Source organism: Xiphophorus couchianus, chromosome 2, assembly GCF_001444195.1.
Source record: "Xiphophorus couchianus chromosome 2, X_couchianus-1.0, whole genome shotgun sequence".
NCBI lineage: Eukaryota > Metazoa > Chordata > Actinopteri > Cyprinodontiformes > Poeciliidae > Xiphophorus > Xiphophorus couchianus.
Genome location: NC_040229.1, coordinates 24168015 through 24189170, shown reverse-complemented (window position 1 = coordinate 24189170; position 21156 = coordinate 24168015). Strand labels below are relative to the sequence as shown.

Sequence of the window (21156 nt, the reverse complement as noted above, 5' to 3'; positions counted from 1 at the left end):
TCATCAAAAGAACAATGACTGACAAAAGGGCAAGTATGCAAGCTAAAAAAGAAACAAAGTTCTTTTAATGGCTCATTCAAAGTCTATAATTTAACATAATTAAAATGTTGTGGAAGGTCCTTAGGAAGGCTGTACAAAAATGTTCCTCGTTAAATAACTAAACAAGAGTGTGCCATCATTCATCTACAACAATGAGAGAAATAGTCAGACTGAAAAAAAATCAATAATAATTGTCTAATTTTGCAAGGACATTAGAGGTTCCTCTGACTCTTACTGGTTAAGTTTCATTACTGAAGCATTATAGATGCATATACCCATCTACACTGTCTTATGAAAAGTGTGGTCAAAGTCCACTAGAGCTTGTATTGTACTCCTTAGAACAGATGTATGCAAACACTGTAGAAATTAAGATTTCTCATTTCGTAAAATCTGCCCTGACCTGCTGGAACACAATAGTTTATTCTCCCGGTGAAGATCAAGATAGCAATTTAAGTATCATTTAAGCGTTTACAATGAGGAGTTGATGAGATGAAGGATGTTTTTGTACCCAACTTTCTCATTTCTACATGGGTCCCAGGTAGATTACAACTCTTCCATAACTCTGAGAAGATTAAAGAGACAGAGCAGCGTTTAAATGCTCATTAATTTTTTTCTTCAAAACGATCAGTCTACTCAACTTCACACAACTTCAAACTGAACTTTGGGTTTTGTGTGATCAGCATATTTGTGGCCTCTTCCTGACTGGAAAACTCAACAATGGCTAATGTTGTTGGCCCTAATGGAGCCAGGCTTGATGTTGGAGGTTGGTGGAGAAAATGTTCAGGGCGGGCAGGAAGGAAGGCAGGGTGGGTCAAGCCTCTATTTGGAGTCAAAGAGTCCGAGTCAGAGTGAACTGAGTGGAGACCAGGAGCCGATGAGATGAAGAATGAAGCGTAGCTGCAGCCGACATCTCATCGGTCAACTGCTGAACTAATACTGCCACTCTGGACATGATTCACCTGCACTGGATGGTACCTATGTCACATGACCTCGTCTGTGTGCTAGCCTGGGTTGAAATGCACCATGTTTACCTTCTGTTAACGGGACAGACAAGAGATGCTCCCAGGATGTTTGATCCTTGGACTGTTGTGGAGGATTGGAAAGGTGAGAAAATTGGAGTGATTTGATCTTCCATGACTCTGTTGATCAGAAACCTCTGGAATAAGCTAATCCCAGATTTTAGCATTTGGTCTTTGCCATAGGCTATTAAATTATTTTGGCAATCCCCTTGCCTTCTCCAGAGTGCCACTCTTGGTAGAACCGCGCCATGACCTCTGAAGTTGAACCAATTGAGGTTTGGGAATTTTGGGGTTACAACTCATGAAGTGACCTCCTGTTGCAGGTCCAGACCTTCGCTGGACCAAGCTGCTCTGTGGAGCTAACACAGGTCAGGACCACCTGGGACTCAGCAGTGGTTTGGTTGACTGCTGCCTGTCCATCACCTGACTTCACAGCCTTCATGGATGCAGGCTCTGGGCCAACCGCGGTCCGCTGTGATCAGGATGGAAACAATGGATATATGTTTATCTGCAACATGACAGAGTTACAACCAGGAACTTTGTATGAACTACGGGTGATCTCTGGGAAGGATGAGGAGAGAAGCCTTGGCTCAATGCGCACAGGTAATAACTTATTTGGAATAGTTTTCTCCATTTATGATCCTGTTCCCTTTAATTTTTCTGCAAGTTGATCTCCATTAAGGTTAAAACCTTCATATCAATTTGAATTTATAGTTAATGATAGAACATGGACATATTTAAACCAGATTCAGTGTATATTACTTTTGATTTAAAACTAGTTGAAAAAGGACTAAAACTATGAAGTATTGTCATTTCAACATCAGATTCATATTTTCCATCAATGTCTCAGCCAGTGTTTCAGTGTTACTGTTGGGTCTCAGCAATGGATTGTTTTTCGGTCAAGGCATTGCTACTGGTTCACTTCCTGCCCCGCCTGCTGTATTTTTTCTGTTTGCCTTAACTCAATGCTACATTCTGTTCTATTAGAAGGTAAAACACTGACTTACTTCAGTCCAACCAGCACTTAACTGGTTTCCATCCCATCCAAGCCTGTCAATAACCTGATCCCTGAGCCTACCCTAACCTTTTCACAGCCTGTCTCAAACCATAACCTGATCAGTTATTCTCCCAAAGTGTTCAAAGTGTCTTTCTGTCAACATCTCAAAAGATCTTCTCCTTTTTCCTCCCACAGTCCCAGTTGGTCCAGCTCAGCTTGAGGTCCAGTTGGACCTTGAAAGCATGGTTTCAGGTCATGAAGGATCCTCTGGGCTGCGAGTCCTCTGGTCCCTTTCTGTAGGACATGTGGACTGGTATAATGTAACTCTGGAAGATGTCTACTCCGGTATGGTTCGTAGCACCAGAGTCATGGGTTCTGCAGCTCCCCAGTATGGTTTCACCTCACTCATCCCAGGAACTTTGTACAACATCAGTGTGTTGGCTATATCTGGGAACAAGACTGCTGCACCAGTGCACACCATTGCAGTTACAGGTGAGATACAGGGTGGAAGATCTTGGCATAGTAACAAAAATTTACAGAATTGTTTAAAAAACTGCAGACCTCTACTTTTTGTTTTTGGTTTTTTTTTGTTTTCTTTTCTTATTCCTCTGGATTTTATTTGGGAAGGCTTATCCATGTGTTCTGTACGACTTATGTTCGGTTCTGTTATAGAAAAAAAGTTTACATATCTTGTTCATATATTTTTGTACATTTTGTATTTTGATGTTAAAACCTAATTAAAAAAAATAAAAAAAACTGCAGACCTTTTTACAAATCTGCTAGAAAATTGAATAAACTGGTATAGTTTTGAAGTTGTGTTATCCATCAGCACAACTTCCAGATCCAGATACTGGAAGATGTTATTAGTTTACCATCTCACTGCTGCCTGTCTTGGTATTCCTGCAGCCCCTTCAGTTGTGGACAGCCTTCAAGTAGCATCTTCATCTTTAGACAGCCTTGGTGTGCTCTGGCAGCCTGGCCCGGGACGAATGGAGAACTTTAAGGTCCTAGTGATGGACCAGGATGGGTTTCTCCTGAGGAACATCACTTTGAAGAACACTACGACCTACACCAAGCTGGATAGGTTGCAGCCAGGGACACCATACAGGGTCACTGTGGTAACAAATGCTGCTGGCCTGCAGAGCTCCACCTTCATCCAGGCCTACACTGGTAGGTGCAAATGCTGAAGTGATTTTGATGAAGCTTCTGAATGGTTATCTTGTATGGTGAAGAGCAGTTTTGTGCTGTCTCAGAGAGACATTTTTTTTAACTTTATATCTGCTGACCAGTCTGAGACTTGACCAAGGAGGAAACAGAACCTGTACTCACTATGTAGCATTAGTGTGTCTCTGCCTATTGTTGTAGGAAGAAACAGTCAGCAGTATATGTTCAAGATCAGCATATGGTGATCTGACAGACAATTAGAAATCCTTACCTTGTTTTCCTGAAGTGGGGTCTGATTCTGAAAGAATATGTGAAGTTTAAATGACACCAGGTTGTGAGTTTAAGGAGTTTATGATTAACTGGTTAGTTTATCTTCTTTTGCTTCTCTTGATAATGTGAACTTTCTCTGGCTCTTTGCAAGCCTGAAGTTTCCTCTCCACAAGACAAAGCAATGATCAAAGTCTAATCAGGTCACAACACCAGATCAACCATCTGAAGCCATGTTTGAGCTAATGAGTAGTTTGTTGCTGAAAGAATCTGGTATTCATCCATACGAGGTCTAATAATGACAACCTTGAAACACAGCTGCAAGACTTTTGCTCAGATAAAGACATTCTCTTATAGAGGAGGTTGCAAAATTTTTCCAGCTGGTGTTTTCCAGCAGGTGAAGCAGATGAGGTGTCAGGAAAAACAGCACCAGAGGGTGAAGATAAAAAAAATAAAATGTTATCTCTTTTTCCTCAGTCCCAGCAGCTGTGTCAGATCTGATTATTAACAACGATGGCAGCTCAGAGAGTCTTCGGGCCTCCTGGACCCCACCTAAAGGGGGTGTGGACTTTTTTACAGTGACCCTGTGGGCTTCAGGTTTGACCCCTGAGCAACGAATCCTAGCCCCCAATGTCACCCAACTGGTGTTTGAGGGTCTAACCCCTGGACGCCGCTACCAGCTGTCTGTCAACTCATCAGCTGGAGGCCTGAGTTCGGAGAGCAGGACTGAAGGAAGGACAGGTGGGTCCAGGAACGTTTAGTTAGTCACATTGCATGTGGTTTGTTAAAACAGCACCATCATACTGGAGAAGACCCTGAAAAGGTGATCGTGTACTCCATATCTGATTTACAAACAAAATAGCACCAGTGAGCTGCACATGCAAACATACCCATCACTGCAGCAGTTCTGGGAGATATTCACCTATTTTTACTGTATTAGGGATGAATACAATTCAATTAATGTTTGGTGCAACTCATCCCATGTTACTGGTCATCTTTAGGGTTTATCTGAAGCAAGGCAGTCCTGTTTGAAGAGATGTGTAAATATAAACTAAAAATATTATAATATGGGGACACAAGACACGTTGATGTTTCTATAACTTTTTAATGTATTTCGCTATTAAAAATAACATTAAGCCTCCAGCTGTTGTCTATGTACCACAAGGGCCTTTTATAATGACTGCTCTGTGTCCTAATGTTTCAGTTCCTGACCAGGTGTCCACCCTCTCCATGTCCATCGACAGCAGCAAGTTGCAACTCAGCTGGTCTCCCCCCAGAGGTGACTGGGAGAACTACAGCGTTCTGTTGACAGATGGCCTTGCTGTTCTATTTAATAGGACTGTCAGCAAGAAGAGCAGAGAACTTCTCGTGTCCGTCCAGAGCCTCGGTTTAGTTCCAGGACGGCTCTACTCTGCTGAGTTCACAGTGCACAGCGGCGGTTTGAGTAACACAGCCCACTGCAGCAGCAGACTAGGTTAGCTACTGTTATAACTATCTTCAATTTGATTTTATAAAACAAGTCATGTGAATGGACTGATACACTAGGACCATTTGAGCCCAGTTTGGTTTGTGTTGCAACAGTGCACAAGAAAGCAGAACTTAAACTACTCACTTGATTGGAGGATAGGACTTCAACAGACAGGAACAGATTCAGGTCAGATTTTGGCAGAAAGAGAAAACCACAATCTGAATTTTTTTTTTTTTGATCAAGGTCTTTTTATTATTATTTTTTTTTACATACACCACACACACACAAAAATCAACAACAAAAACAAAAACAAAACAAACAAAAAAAAAACACAAAAAAAAAAAAAAAGACTGACAAAATTTACAACAAAAATCCCTCCCAACCCTCCTCTCCTATACCGGATCTACTACCCCAGCACGAATACACCTTTTATTCATACATCAGCCGATACAAAGCACAGGTTTGCACACAAAGAACCAATATTTGACCTTTACACAAAGTTATCTGCCGAAATATTCCCGACATAAGATATAAATGGCTGCCAGATGTCAAAGAATTTGTTTACAGATCCCCTAACAGTATATCTGATCTTCTCTAAATGAATGTAAGACATAACTTCTCTTAACCAATGTCCATATATTGGAGGATGAGGGTCCTTCCATCGAAGAAGAATGAGTCTTCTAGCCAGTAGAGAACAGAAAGCTAACACAGTCCTCTGATGTTTGCTGAAGGAGGACTCTGCTGGAGCCACCCCAAAGAGAGAGATGAGTGTTGATGGACAGACAGTTTGTCCAAATATTCCTGAAAAAGTGTCAAAAATGCCTTGCCAATATCTGTGTAACTTTGGACAAGACCAGAATGTATGTAAAAGTGTGGCTGGAGATTGTTTACAACGATCACACGTCGGATCCAAGTCCCTTTTGAGTTTGCACAATCTGTCCTTAGACCAGTGTAGACGATGTACTACCTTGAATTGAACTATAACATGTTTCAGACATATTGAGGACGAATAAATATTTTGAATAATTTTTTGCCAAACTGTGTCTGATATGGACTCCTCCAAGTCCATTTCCCACTTGACCCTCAAGGAATCTAAATTGGTATCATTAAATGAACTGAGCAGAGAATAGACTCTACTCATAGAGCGTCTTGTTACAGACTTGCACATCAAAACCTCATCAACAAGAGAAGTTGGTGGATGTAAAGGGAAACATCCAGAGTTTGACATTACAAAATGTCTCAATTGTAAATACCTGAAAAACTGTGACTTGTGAATGTCAAATTTCTGTGTGAGCTGTTCGAATGAGGCAAACTTATTATCTATATAAAGATCATTTAGAGAAGTTATTCCCTTTAAACTCCAGGCATTAAAAACAGAATCCATTAGTGAAGGAGCAAACATGTGATTATTTGATACTGGAGCAGATATTAATAATTCTGTACTTTAGAACATCCTCCTGCACTGATTCCAGATTTTTATTGTGTGAGTTATAACCGGATTAGAAGTATAAGTTGAGATTGGTTGATTAAACGGTAACGGGGAGCAGAGTAAAGCAGAGAGAGAGCTAGCCGTAACTGAATTCCTCTCTAAAGTCACCCAAGTAGGAGCAGGATTGTCCTCTCTCAACCAGTACAGTAAGGCTCTAATATTAGCCACCCAGTAATAATATAGGAAATTGGGAAGTGACAAGCCACCAAGACCATGGGGTAGCTGTAGCATCTTACAGCCTATTCGCGGGTGCTTTTTATTCCAAATAAATGACGACAACTCACTATTTAATTTTGTAAAGAAAGTCTTGGTGAGAAACACTGGCACGCTCTGAAATAGATAAAGTAATTTAGGCAGTATTGCCATTTTGATTATATTGATTCTACCTCCCAAGGATAGAGGCAGAGATGTCCATGTAGTGATGTCTTTCCTAAGGTTCACCAGAAGAGGCAGATAGTTTGCTGTATAAAGATCTTTGTGACTATGAGTAATCCAGATACCAAGGTATTTAAATTTAGCAGGGCTAATTTTGAAAGGAACTGGACCCATATGCTGCACTTCCATTGGAGTCACAGGCATCAATTCACTTTTTTGAAGGTTAACCTTATAGCCAGAAATGTTTCCAAACTTTTGAAGTAAAATAAGTAACTCAGAAATACTAGATAAGGGATCCGAGATATAAAGAAGTGTATCATCAGCGTATAGGGAAACTTTATGTTCAGTGCCAAACCGATTAATACCTTTAATTTTGGGGCTGTTTCGCAAAGCCACTGCAAGTGGTTCAATTGCAATTGCGAATAAAAGTGGCGAGAGTGGGCATCCCTGCCTCGTCCCACGTTTCAATTCAAAATAACTGGATAGATTACTGTTAGTGCGTACTGCTGCCATTGGCAAGGTATATATCAACTTCACCCATGAAACAAATTTAGGACCAAAGTTAAACATCACCAAGGTCTTAAATAGATAGTTCCATTCCACCCGGTCAAACGCTTTCTCAGCGTCCAGCGAGATTAAAATTTCATTACAGTTGTGACTGGGCGGGGCAGAATTATACAACACATTAAATAGCCGCCTGATATTAAAGAAGGATTGACGATTTTTAATAAAACCAGTCTGGTCAGGTGAAACAATTGTAGGGATAATCCGTTCGACTCGTTTTGCCAACATCTTTGTGAGAATTTTAACATCAGTGTTTAATAACGATATTGGACGGTATGAACTGCAGCTCAAAGGGTCTTTATCCTTCTTTAAAAGCAGTGAAATTACAGCCTGACGCACAATCTGAATTTAAGGATGGCACAAAACACTATTCATAGATGGCCAAGATAGATCAGCTTAGCTACTAGTAGAGTTTTTGAACTGTGGTATTAGGCTGAAATAGCTAAAGGGAATCCACACATGCACAGGGAAAATATACAAACGTTGCGCAGAAAGATCCCAAGCCAGGATTGGAACCCAAAGCATTCTTTCTAAAATAACAAAATAAAACAATAATTTCACAGAAAACTAATGTACTTGTTTATGGTAGTGAAATAGAACACTACATTCCTCCCCAAAGATCCCATTATATATACACATCAAATGTGATGCATGTATTTCAAATATATGAAAACACCTGAGGTTCTACATAATGCCCCACATAAATACACCCTGGGTGTTGTTTGTCTTCTGTCCTTCAGTTCAAATGTCCTAAAGTTTTGTAGCAACACACAGGCCTGTTTGTGTCTTGGTGTGAATAAGAAGCGGAATTAAAAAAAAAAAAAAAAAAAAAAACATTCAGTGATTGTATTAGCTGAGTTGAAGGTAACTGGATTTCTTATTTAGATTCTAGCCTCAATCAAAGGGCACAATTTAGAGTTTAAAGCTTAGAAACTCTTATTGACAATACTGCTTCACACACTGTAGATCTTCCAGTTTGGTGTGAGAAAGACTGTATCCACCAGCAGAAACTTCATCTAGGATTTAATTACTGAACTTTCAGTATTTTGATACTAAAAAGTTAAATCTCCCATTACCCCAGCACCTCGTCCTGTGCAGCAGCTTGTCCTCCGTCATGCTGATGAGACGTCTCTTAGTGTGCAGTGGAGACAGCCTGTTGGACGTTGGGACAGCTTCGCGGTGCTTCTCACAGATGAGGACCTCGCCACTCCTGACACTCAGAGGATCCTCAGTGGTGGGTCCAGAGAGTGCACCTTCAAAGGCCTCACCTCAGGACGCCGCTACACTGTTACCGTGAAAACTAGCAGCGGTAACCTGAGCAACTCTGACTCCCTGACTGCATGGACCAGTACGTCTGAGGCCTTTATTGTTGTGAAGAGTGCTGCTTGACAGGTTACTTGGTTTATCATTTAATAATCTGCCACCATCTGTCCTCACAGCACCAGCTCCAGTCAGCGGGCTGCAAGTTTTTAACCTCGACAGCACAGATATCCTGCAGGCTCAGTGGGAACTAGCTTCTGGAGACCAAGACTCATACCAAGTTCTGCTGGTCCGTGACAGCAGTGTCATCAAGAATAAGAGTGTCGCAGGTAACATCAGCAGCATAAGCTTCCAGAACCTAAGACCAGGAGCACAGTACAAGGTGGTGGTCACCACCATCAGAGCCGGATACACTTCCAGACAGACTGTGGCCGAAGGACGCACAGGTAAGCTCACCAGTCACTGGCATGACAGTTCTATCAGGTGTCCTTTTCAAGACAATAGTGTAGGATTATTCACCCCCTGATGTGGAAGACGGGCCACAGTTGAGTGGTTGCATAGCAGCATGAAGGTTGTGGGTTCGAATCCCAGCCTCAGTTATTTTTGCATAGAGTTTGCATGTTGTTCCCATGCATGGGTGGGTACTCTCCACATACTCTAGTTTCCTCCCACAGGCCACAAATATGACTTTTAGGTCAGCTGATTGATCTAAATTGCCCTTAGAGTTACATTCACAAAGGTATGTTTACCTGCTCAAATACAGCCAGGCTCTGTGAGGGTATCAGATGGTATTATGGCATGTGGTTAAATTAGTGCCCTTGCTAAAGCTCATTTGCACATTTGTGATGGCAGTGTTAATACAGAAAAAGCACAAATGTTTGTGTTTTCAAGTAGACATCTTTTCAAGGGGCACTCATGGATTTTTCCTCAGGTTTATAGAAACTTGAGTAAACTTAGCTATAACTAAGGAAGAAGAGCTATGGAAGAAGAGGCTACTGGAATTGCTTCAGATCTGTTTTAAGTTGGCTATTATTGGTAGTAGACACCAAAGACAGGACAATCACTTTGCACTGTTGAACACATTAAGATGTATTTGTAAAAGGCAAGGCAACTTTATTTATATAGCACCTATCAGCCAAAGACAATTCAAAGTGCTTGTACAAAAAAGTTAAAAACAACATACAACAGATTAAAAATAAACAAAATAAACATTACAATTTTGAATATAGTTAAAAAAACAAAAATTTAAGAATAGGCAACATCAAATAAGAAGGTTTTTAACCTTGTTTTAAATAAACTCAAGGTAGGGGCAGCCTTACAGTGAGCAGGAAGCTTATTCCAGAGCGTGGGAGCATAAAAACTAAAAGCTGCTTCACCGTGTTTAGTTCTGACTCTCGGAATAGTTAGAAGGTTTGATTCTGATGATCTTAAAGGTCTGAGTGGTATATATGGTTGAAGAAGATCAGAAATGTAGTCTGGGTTTCTATTATGAAGTGCTTTGTAAACCATTAAGGAGATTTTAAATTCTATTCTTCGAGCAACAGGCAGCCAGTGCAGGGATTTTAGAACTGGACTGATATGCTGATCTCTTTTTGTTTTAGTTAGGACTCTTGCAGCAGCATTCTGGAGAAGCTGGAGCTGTCTTATTGCTTTTTTTGATAATCCAGTAAAAATTCCATTGCAGTAATCGAGTCTACTAAAAACAAAGGCATGAACTAATTTTTCAGAGTCATGTGGGGACATGAGTCGTGTAATTTTAGCAATATTTTTTAGATGGTAGTATGATGTTTTTATGATAGATTTGATGTGGTTATTAAAGTTCAGATCAGGATCCATGATCACCCCCAGATTCTTAGCTTCATCAGAGCATTTTAATCCAATGGACTGAAGGTGGGTGATTATATTTAATCTATGCTCTTTTGGTCCAAACACTAATATTTCAGTTTTATTTTTATTTAGTTGGAGAAAAGGCAGCTGGAGGTCTACATGTCTTGGTAGGATCATCAGTAATAATGAGAACATGACTTAAAGAAGAAACTTTTACTGACAGTTATTCTTGGATAGTGATACAGTCTCAACTTTAGAATAGGATAGATGTTAACAGATCAAATTAAGTTGATAAGACCAACAATTAAATATTGGTTTCAGAGCCAATGTTTACAGATTTCAGGCTATTTTAACGGGTCTTAGGCGGCAGAGCAGACCTAAAAGAAAGACTCTCCCTCTGTTTGGGTTTGTTTTCAGCAGAAAGCCGGATATTATTGAAAAGCTGGAATTTGTGTGGAATTTTCAGGAAGTGTCGACAGGGACAGCAACACAAAAGAGCGTCCAGGTCTGTTGGTCAGAGACTTCCCGTCAGGAAGAGCCTTGGTGTTTTGCCATTGAACTTTCTGAGAGTCTTCACATATCTCATTATCCATAATCTTCAGCATTCCTGATGAATTAAAGTGGAACCTTGGTCCCATCTTTTCTTTTCTGAGTACAATCTTGAAATTTATTGCTACAGTTTGATTTCTTTAAGATGATTAAACTCTTCCCTGCTTTCAGAAAATCTAACAGATACACACTGAAGTGGTATGCACGATGTTGCTACTGTGCAGTCTTAACATCTGACTGCGTGTCTGACTCAACCTCTCTTCCCCCAGTGCCAGCAGCGGTCACTGATGTTCGGGTCAGTAACAATGGTCGCACGGATTTCCTCACTGTGTCCTGGAATCAGGCTGCAGGTGAGGTGGACAGTTACTTGGTAACCCTGAGTGACCGTGACAGGACACTACACACCCTGGCCGTGTCAAAGTTCAACCCTGGCTGCATCTTCAACTCACTGGTATCTGGACGCCTCTACAACATCTCTATCACCAGCTGCAGCGGTCGCTACAGAAACCACACCTACATCCAGGAGAGAACACGTGAGCAGTTCTTCTCTGAGTCTGAGTTCTGGGTGTTTTTCTCCATGCAGGTTTGAATTCTCTCTGGATTCTGGAGTGTCTCTATGAAGGTTTCCTGTTGTTTTGACTTGGTTCTTGCTTGGTTTTAGTTGTCAGTGAAACAATGACAATTTGTCTGTCTCTTGGTGTTTTTGTTCACACTTCACTGCCTTTACCTGGAACCCAGGCAAAGGCAAACCCTGCCTTTGCCTGGGTCCCAGCTTTCTCTGTCCTGGTTCTTATTGTGTTTATTTGGGTTCTGTCTGTCCCTTTTTTAGTTTTGATTATTTTTGTTTGGCTTCTGGCTATTACTGTGCTTGTTCTAATACTTTCTTTTGCATTCTATGTGTCTGTGTCCTAGTTCTGCTTGTGTTTGTTTGGTTTCTGACTACGACTTCCCTGGTTTTAATTTAATTTCTCTGGATTTTGCTATCCTTGGTTTAATTTTTTTTTTTGTCATGATTTTTTTTCTCTTGAATTTGTTGTGGTTTCAGCTCTTGTCTCTGGGCTCTATTTTGGTTCTTGATCTCTCTCCTCACAAAATCTTTTATTCTGGATTATGAATGTCTCGGTTAATCAATACTTTGAATGTTTCAGCTACTGATTTGATCAAAATTTTAAAAAACAAAGTTTCTTCCCAGATCCATTAAACAAGTTGTCACTTGTTTCTTTGACCCCTTAGAGCCCTCAAAGGTGCAGAACCCCACAGCGACTCATGGTGCTCGGGATGACTACCTGAAGGTTTATTGGCGTCATGCTGCTGGAGACCTTGACTTCTACCAGGTGTTCATCAAACACAACAACACCTTCCTGCAGAACAAGACAGTACAGAAGACACAGAGCGAGTGTGTGTTCACTGGGCTAGTACCAGGACGGCTCTACACAGTACTAGTGAACACCTGGAGTGGTTTTTACGAAGCCAGTGCGTCCACCCATGGAAGAACCTGTGAGTAACTCCCCGCCATTCATAATCTTGGTTATTTCTTAATATATGATGAAATGTTTTACGGGCTCTAATCAAAGGTTCCTGTGCTGTCCCTGCTTCAGTCCCAGCAGCAGTCCGATCTCTCAGTCTTGCGGGACGGGGGACTGAGGACCTTCGGGTGATGTGGTTGGCACCGCCAGGTGATGTGGATCACTATGAGGTGCAGCTGCTGTTCAGTGACATGAAAGTGTTCCCACCTCTCACTCTGGGCAGTGGGGTGGGGGAGTGTGTCTTGTCATCACTCACACCTGGGCGACTCTACAAGATCCTAGTTTCAACCTTCAGCGGTCCAAATCAGAGGGCCCAGTTCATAGAGGGTCGAACAGGTAAAATTTAGACACAGTCATAAAAAAATATTGCAATGCAACCATGAAAACCCCTGCATTGCTTTTAATTCGAGTGCTTCGGTTCTGTTAGTTCCTAGTAAGGTGAAGAACATCCATGTTAACGGTGACAGCAGTCATCTGAAGGTGAGCTGGACTCCTGGACCGGGTGATGTGGATGGATACTCAGTCTTTCTGTACAGAGAGAGTCGAGAACTGGCTGTCCAAGATGTCCTTAAGCACCAAAATGAGGTGACATTTGACTGGCTGCAGCCAGGTCAACTGTACGGTGTTATGGTTCAGTCTTCAAGCGGAGAGCTGCTGAACAACAACACATCCACGGGACGTACAGGTGAGAGCAAGAAAGAGGTTTGCAGCACACATTAGTCTGTCACAGTGAGCTGTGACAGTTTTCTCCATCCCATTGTCTGAAGTTTGTGCCTTCCCCTTTTTTCTTTCTGTCCTTCCTTCTTCTCTATTTACTATGTGCCCTTAATTCATTCCCACTTGTCCATTTGCTTTGTGTCTTGTCTCTACTTTTCATGTTCTGCTTTCTTTAATTTCTTTCTTAATCATGTCCTTTTTTTTCTTGTGCCATCCAAACATCCTTGGGTCCATCGTTTACTTGCTTGTTTCATTGCTTACTTCTTAGTTTGCCCTTTCTTGTTCTTCCCATTCTTTGTGAAGTCCAAAATTTTTAGATGAAAAATCTGCAGTTACACCATCCTTTCTGTTTTGCAGTCCCGTTAGCAGTCACAGGTCTACAGGTGGAGCCCGTACTGAGCACCTATAGCCTGCAAGTGAGCTGGCAAGAAGCTCTTGGTGTGTCTGATGGATACATCCTGCAGGTTCTGGATGAAAGAGGCAGCATCGTCGCCAATGGCTCACAGCCCGTCAGATTCACCCGGTACCGGTTTGATGGCCTTACGCCAGGGAAGAAGTATCGAATCCTGGTCCGGACCATCAGTGGGGGACTCCAGAGTCAGGGAGTTAGTGCTGAAGCTCGAACATGTAAGACTTTTGCTTCTACTTGCATAAATAGAGCATTGGTATCTGTTCAAGAATAAAATAGAAAATATACCTGGTCATTAAGTTCAAATCTTCATCTGTTTTCTTCTCCATCAGACCCAGCATCTGTTACTGATTTGTCCATCAAAACTAGCAACACTGCCACCCTGTCTTTCCAGTGGTCCCCACCAGAAGGAGACTTTCAGCATTATGAAGTCTTTTTGTATAAAAGTGATGAGTCTCTGCAGGAGAGTCGGCGGGTCCAACCCAGTATTAAGCAGTGCTCCTTCCAGGGTCTCAGACCTGGAGCTCTGTACAGACTAGAGATTGTGGTCCACAGTGGAGACCAAACCAACCAGACATCCATGTGGGCAAGGACAGGTGAGATTTGACTCCAATTCTCAGAGTGGACAGTGAAGCTGGGAGGTGATTTTAACCAGAAGGCTGACCCAGTGAACATTGTCCTTTTCAGTACCAGCACCTGTAGCATTTCTCAGGGCTCAGAGTGGAAACCAGTCTGACACGCTGTTGATCAACTGGGATCGCAGAGATGGTGATGTGACCGGATACCTGCTCTCACTCTACAGCCCTGATGGATCCCAGCAGGCTGAGCATCAGCTGGGTTCTGAGGTCACAGAGTTCATATATTCAGGCCTTGTGCCAGGTCGGCAGTACCGAGTCGATGTGTTGAGTCTCAGTGGAGAGCTTCACAACCTAGCCAGCACCGTGGGTCGTACTGGTAAGACCAACTATCAGGTTAGAAACAGACGGTTTCAGTCACTAAAATTTCAAGAACATAAGAAAAGTAGTTTATAAAGATTTTGGTTCTTTTTAATGTGAGTGGTTCTGTCTTTATCTGCATATTTGGTATTCTTTCTCAGGTTAAGTAGCATATCTGACATTTGGGTCCAATGTTTTCCAAATGCAAAACAGGCAAAGTAGATGGAGAAATTTCAACTGAGAAAATAATTAAATAAAAACTTACAAAACAAGGAGGACATTGGGTGGGAAAATGGCAGAAAAAAAACAGAGACCAGGTTCCAAGAAGGTTTGGGAGAATCCGGTGAGGAGTGAATGAAGGAGAAGTGATTAAATATTGGGAGTTAGATTGCTGGAACAACGGACTGGGACTAATTACTAACAGACTGTAGCTGAGAGCGGAGAGCCAAAGGCAGGCTGAGGGAGAGAGAGAGAGATGATAGAAGAGCAAGGAGGAGGAAACACTGACAGCTGGGAAAACATAAATCTAACTATAACAAAGAAAAACTAAACACAGGAAATAGTCAACATGATCTAACTGGAATAACTAAGAACAGACTGATCTCAAGTAAAATAGAAACAAGGCTGACCTAATCAAATAAAAGAGCAACTAAGGCAAAACACAACAAACTATCCAAAATTATCAGAAAAAACTAAACACAACCCTTAATCCAGACAGATTTTTACTCTAGATGCCTTGTCTTGTTCTTTCTATAGCACAACAGCTTTGTTTAGTTCTGCTTTGGTTAACTTTTGGCTTGTTTAATTTTACATCGTACAAAGATTTAACATTAACACCTATTTTTGGCTAAACTTCAGTTAATTTGATAAAAAAAAATATGTCTAATTGGCAGCTTATATTGATGTGTCTCCCCTTTTTGCTTTCCTTCTGGACCCAGCTTGTGACAAAGTTGGGGCTTGTTGTGGCGGAAACACTAGTTTTGACAATGTTATAGAATGTAAAACAAAATCTAACCTAAATAGCCTAAATTTTATTTAAACCTGGACCAAAGAAGAACTAAGCCAAAATTAAATGACACCAAATGTTTAGATCTCCTACTGTTAAGAGGGCAAAGATGGCTGATGGAATTAGGAGCAACCAGGTTTATATATATAGGAAACATTGGGCAGTGTGCTGCCTTTGTTTGTTTGTTTCTCTTCCTTTCTACCTTTTGATCTTTCTCTATCATTTCATTCAAAGTTACTTGCTCAAGTTCAAAGACAAGAAAGAACTCTAAAATATTTGTCCTCAAACATTTCATCTAACTTACAGCTCCAAAACCTCCTTCCTCGTTCTTGTTTGGGGGAGTCACCAACACCTCCCTGGAGGTCACCTGGAGTGGTCCAGTAGGTTCTGATTATGATGACTTCGACCTGCAGTGGACTCCTAAGGACCAGCTGTCTGTTATCAACCCGTACCACAACCGAACATCAGGCAGCCGCATCCTAAAAGGGATGTTCCCAGGACGACTTTACACCTTGAGCCTTCGAACTGTCAGTGGGGCAACGCAGCCTGGTGCCACCTACAGCACTCCCATCCAAAAGAGCATTCGAACCAGTAGGTGGCAGCATTACACTTTTTTTCAAGAAATTGCAACTGATTTGGGTATTGGTACATCAGTGTCTGTATTTTAACCAAAGAGATTTCCAGATGAGAAGAATTAGCAATGGAAGAATAACCGATTTCAAAGTGATCAATGCCTAATCTTCAATCTGATATATAAAAAAAATAGAGCTCAGCCTGTTTTCAAGCAATGCAGCATCACCTGATCTGAGGCTTTTCTTTCTGCAGAGCCAGAGCGAGTCCATAGCCTCCACTGTCGACCACAGAGCTCTACCTCTATCTCCTGCTCTTGGGGACCTCCACAAGCTGACTATGATTCCTACACCATTGAATGTCTTCACCAAGACTCTCACACCCTGGTCTATTCACGGCGTACAAGTCGAGTGTCCACCAGCTTTGTCATCACCCAGCTTGAGCCCCACAAACGTTACACCATCTCTGTGAAGGTCATTTCTGACGGGACGACCAGTGAGGAGGCAGAGTACAGCGTAGTCACCATGATCGACCGTAAGAAAGAATTAAGTTTAGCACGTCTGCTAGAGGGAGGGTGGATGAGCTAACCAGATTTTTTTGTTATGGTTTCTATAGGCCCTCCTCTGCCCCCACTGACTACCCGGGTCAGTGACAAGTCCACTTTGGTCACAAAGTCCTCGATATCATTCCAGTTTAATTGTAGCTGGTTCAGTGATGTCAATGGAGCAGTGCGGTTCTTTACTGTTGTTGTGACTGAGTCTGAAGGTGAGCATGACCAAAAACCCATCTTTAATTCTGACCAGAAACTGGTAAGGTCAGTGGATTAGGTTCTGACAATGAAACAAATATATTTTGATTTCATCTCATGTGACTTTTTGATGAGTTATACTTTGACACTCTACCCCGTAGTTCTAGTTGAACACTGATTATTTAATGTGCAATTTAACTTTTAAAGGCCTTACCTGCTCATGGGTCTTGTTAACATGCAACCTCTGACCCATCCTTGTAGGTGTCAATGACTTGCAGCCAGACCATAACCACCCTCTGTCCTCCTACCTGGATTATAGATACAACAGCTCAGTTAAGTCCTACCAGACCAACTACTTTCCCAGCCTCTGCTCAGATGGCTTAGACAGCAGCACTCAGATTTATAACGTCAGCCTTGGGACTGGGATGGACTCTCTAGGGGGTCCATGTGACCACAAAGACCCAAGTCATGCAGAGTCTAGCAGAGACCTTATCTACTTCTGTGATGGACCTCTGAAGTCAAAGACTTCATACAGGTACTGAACACAAACAAACAGGTCAGACTATAAATAATCTGTTTCCATGTTTCTCTGTCTGGTATCTTGGCCAGTCCCATCAATCAGCAGTTCATAAAGTAAGGACCGACAAAGGTTTAGTTTGTCTTGAGCTTACTGAGAATTAGTAAGAATCGATTGTTGTTCACTGTTGACCCTAGTGTCTTGTCTTTTTGCTCCTCTCAGGATCAGCATCCGAGCCTTCACTCAGCTGTTTGATGAAGAAACTACAAATTCTGGATTAGCTTCTCCTCTCTTCACTGACACCTTCTTATCTCTGCCCATCATCACAGAGACAGGTCAGGCCAAATTTCACTGGCTACTAAAGATTCAAAACTTCCTTAGCTCAGATTTTTTTTAAAAATGAAACAGACGGAGTTTGTCCTGGAGATGATGTCAAAATACTGAGATACTGCATGGATTTATTTTATTTTTCTCCTGCAGAACCTCTGAGCGGTGTCATTGAAGGCATCAGTGCCGGACTTTTCCTCATCCTCATGATAGTTGCCATCACTGCTCTCCTCATTTGCAGGCACAAGGCTCACAAATTGTGAGTATCTCTAGACCTACCCCTGTGGAAGGTACACCAGACACCTATATGACATCTAACAGTACAACAAACACCACATGACAGGTTCATGACACCAGATGGCAAAACGCACAACACCTGACTGGTACAACACACAGCACACCACAGTACTACTACACACAACACCTGTGTAACAGGTGCATGGCACATGTTTAGCACCCGCTAATGTCAACCGAAATAAAAAGTGTTGTTGACGCTGTTTCCATCAGGGTGGAGGAGAGACCTGATGTCAGGAGATGTATAAGGAGAGAGAGGTCAGCAGCAGGAGTCCAGATGGGAGTCAGAGGGTAGGAACAAAAATCAATAAACAAGCGCTGTTATGGATGATGAACATTGCTCTGACCAAAACAGAATGGAGTTCCATCTACAGCCACTAGATGGTATCACAGCTAAACACGGAGAAATTTTAAACATTTAAATCCATCCACTGTCAGTAGATTTATTAATGATGCTATGCAGAAGAGTAACAAAGAAATACCATAGATAGATTGATACATAAGTATATTGATAGATTGATTGACTTTTGGTGAAAACTTTTCCACAACCTAACGTTTAGTTTATAAAATAATCTAATGAAAGCAGAAATGAACAGACCAATCAGTTTTCTTCTAAAAGATTAAATCAGTTTTTAGCAATATTTATCAAAGATCTGTTAAACTCTAATGCCTCTTCATCTTGTTCCCCAGCAACAGGAGAATCTCCAGGTGAGATATCCTGATGACTTTAATTAGGTTTTTTTTGTTTTTACATTTTTGGTGATTCCTCCTTGCAGTTACAAGTTTCGTTTGTTGTTTTCAGTCCCATCAAGATCCTGAACTTTGAATCTCATTACAACAAACTGCTGGCCGACTCCAGCTACCTCCTGTCTGAGGAGTATGAGGTACGCCATCTTCCTTTTAGCTAGTCAAGGAGCTGTTTCAGCTTTAGGAACCAGTTTAAGTTTAAAGTATGAGTCTGAATCAGTGGCTCTGCAGGTTGCCTCAGGTTCTCCTGTTCCTATTTCTCTCTTTGGTACTGAAACCTGCTTTGCTCCAGAGCAGTTCGGGTTTCATGTCACAGAGGTTTCTTATGTCTGAAAGAAGCATCTTCTGCACAGATGTTTGTTCAGTTTGTTAGAAAAAGGTATTCCCTGATCATGATTATGAGTGGTCATCTGAGCAACCTCAGCGTGAACGGATCCAGAGTCAGAAAACCTCTTTGACCTATAGAGAGCTTTTCGGATTAGTTGATAACATATCCAGGAGATAACTTATTGAACCCACCGAGTTCAGACTCCTGGTTTTTCCACTCATCTGTCTGACTAAAAGCTTTCCAAGCAACTGAAGAATAGTTCTATTTTTTTGTTGCTGTAAATATGCCATGATTCTTTCATTTTACTCAAAAGGACCTGAAAGATGTCGGTCGTAATCAGCCACTGGACTCTGCTCTGCTGCCTGAGAACCGTGGGAAGAACCGATACAACAACATCTTGCCCTGTGAGTGATTTTTCTTTCAGCTCAACTGACCCATTTGTGTCTCCATCTCACCGTCACTGTTCTCTCTCTCTCTCTCTCTACAGATGACTCAACGAGGGTCAAGCTGTCTTACGTGGATGATGATCCCTGTTCAGACTACATTAATGCCAGCTACATCCCAGTGAGACACCAGTACCTTCCCAACATTTAAATTTTGTGCAGAACCCCTTTGGTTCTTTTTGGTTATGAATGGGTTTTAGACTAAGACTTATGCTCTGTCTTTATGGCTATATTTTGATTAGCTTGAATTTCCACTTGCAGTTATTTACTGAGTTTTAAATGTTACTTTGGCTTAATTTGGGTTTGGACCAGTTGTAGTCATGTGGTTTTGTTTCAACTAGTTTTGTACTTATCCATATTGGTTTTGATGGGATTTGGACTTGTTCCTGACTTGGCTTAAACTGGGGATGGTGTTAAGTCTTGAGCTTTGATTTAGACTTGGATTTGAATTGGTTTAACACTGTAACTCATGTTCTGAGCTAGTTTTTTATTGATTGTACACTGGTTTTGAAAGTATTTGTACTAGCTGTTGGTTTACACTGTTGTATAAGAATTTGACCTAAGACTGAACTGGTTTGGACTCAATATTAGAATGAGTATTCCTGGTTCCCTGCAGTGTAAACATGAACTTTAATTTGGTCATATAACATTCTACCATTCAGCCTGTTTTGATGCTGTATTTAAGCAGACACCAGGAATTCTTTCTTCTCATCTCGTTTCAAAGCTGCTTTTGCTCCACCTACCTATTTCAGCAGAACTGAGTGTTTGGTCTTCTCTGTGTTTTTAGGGTAACAATTTCCGCCGGGAGTACATTGCCACGCAGGGACCCCTTCCAGGAACAAAAGATGACTTCTGGAAGATGGTGTGGGAGCAGAACGTCCATAATGTGGTCATGGTCACTCAGTGTGTGGAGAAAGGCAGGGTGAGTATAAGATAACCCAGTGCTGTTGTGTCTGAAGGAGTTTCTGAGACTCTCCTTTGGCCGCCTGTGCTTAAAAGATTTTGTTTTCTCTCTGATTCCCCATCCAGGTGAAGTGTGATCACTACTGGCCGTTTGATCAGGATCCTCTGTACTACGGAGATCTCATAGTCCAGATGCTGTCAGAGTCGGTTCTTCCAGAGTGGACAATCCGAGAGTTCAGAATCTGCAGTGTATGTTCCCCCAGCAGGAACAACATTCTCATTCTCTGTCACTGAGTGAGGTCAGACGATGATGTGATGTTTCTGTGTGTTCAGGAGCAGCAGCTGAGTTTCGTCCGCCTCGTTCGGCAGTTTCACTACACAGTGTGGCCCGATCATGGAGTCCCAGAGAGCACACAGTCGCTCATACAGTTTGTTCGAACCGTCCGTGACTATGTCAATAGGACTCCTGGTTCTGGTCCCACTGTGGCCCATTGCAGGTAAAAATAATGCTTTGAAATTAATAGACAGCTTCCCCAAAAAACCCACCATCTGATATAAAGAAAATAAATTCAATTTGAAGCTTTTTAAATTATGAGTTTGATCTGCATGCAAAATTCTGACAGATGGTTTACCTTGACACATCTTTGCAGCACTGATATAATTTGCAG

The 21156-nt window shown here is 41.7% G+C and overlaps 1 protein-coding gene across 4 annotated transcripts in view; it reads left to right on the top strand.

Moving 5' to 3' along the window:
• The window catches only part of LOC114161853 (receptor-type tyrosine-protein phosphatase beta-like), a 29749-nt gene that overhangs the window by 7021 nt on the left and 1572 nt on the right, over window positions 1–21156 (top strand). For 2 of the 4 annotated variants that reach the window (XM_028045479.1, XM_028045472.1), the window contains 28 exons: window positions 1382–1661; window positions 2251–2547; window positions 2962–3225; window positions 3964–4227; window positions 4691–4960; window positions 8464–8730; window positions 8822–9088; window positions 11288–11551; window positions 12252–12515; window positions 12617–12880; window positions 12972–13229; window positions 13619–13888; window positions 14003–14266; window positions 14358–14624; window positions 15918–16202; window positions 16437–16715; window positions 16797–16946; window positions 17191–17464; window positions 17669–17781; window positions 17927–18032; window positions 18281–18358; window positions 18758–18775; window positions 18870–18951; window positions 19456–19546; window positions 19630–19706; window positions 20373–20507; window positions 20615–20737; window positions 20822–20985. In XM_028045479.1, coding sequence (XP_027901280.1) covers window positions 1382–1661; window positions 2251–2547; window positions 2962–3225; window positions 3964–4227; window positions 4691–4960; window positions 8464–8730; window positions 8822–9088; window positions 11288–11551; window positions 12252–12515; window positions 12617–12880; window positions 12972–13229; window positions 13619–13888; window positions 14003–14266; window positions 14358–14624; window positions 15918–16202; window positions 16437–16715; window positions 16797–16946; window positions 17191–17464; window positions 17669–17781; window positions 17927–18032; window positions 18281–18358; window positions 18758–18775; window positions 18870–18951; window positions 19456–19546; window positions 19630–19706; window positions 20373–20507; window positions 20615–20737; window positions 20822–20985 — 5735 coding nt within the window. Of the gene's footprint in view, window positions 1–919; window positions 1144–1381; window positions 1662–2250; window positions 2548–2961; window positions 3226–3963; window positions 4228–4690; window positions 4961–8463; window positions 8731–8821; window positions 9089–11287; window positions 11552–12251; window positions 12516–12616; window positions 12881–12971; window positions 13230–13618; window positions 13889–14002; window positions 14267–14357; window positions 14625–15917; window positions 16203–16436; window positions 16716–16796; window positions 16947–17190; window positions 17465–17668; window positions 17782–17926; window positions 18033–18280; window positions 18359–18757; window positions 18776–18869; window positions 18952–19455; window positions 19547–19629; window positions 19707–20372; window positions 20508–20614; window positions 20738–20821; window positions 20986–21156 lie in introns of those variants that run through there. The other 2 variants (XM_028045488.1, XM_028045465.1) reach the window with 2 other exon arrangements.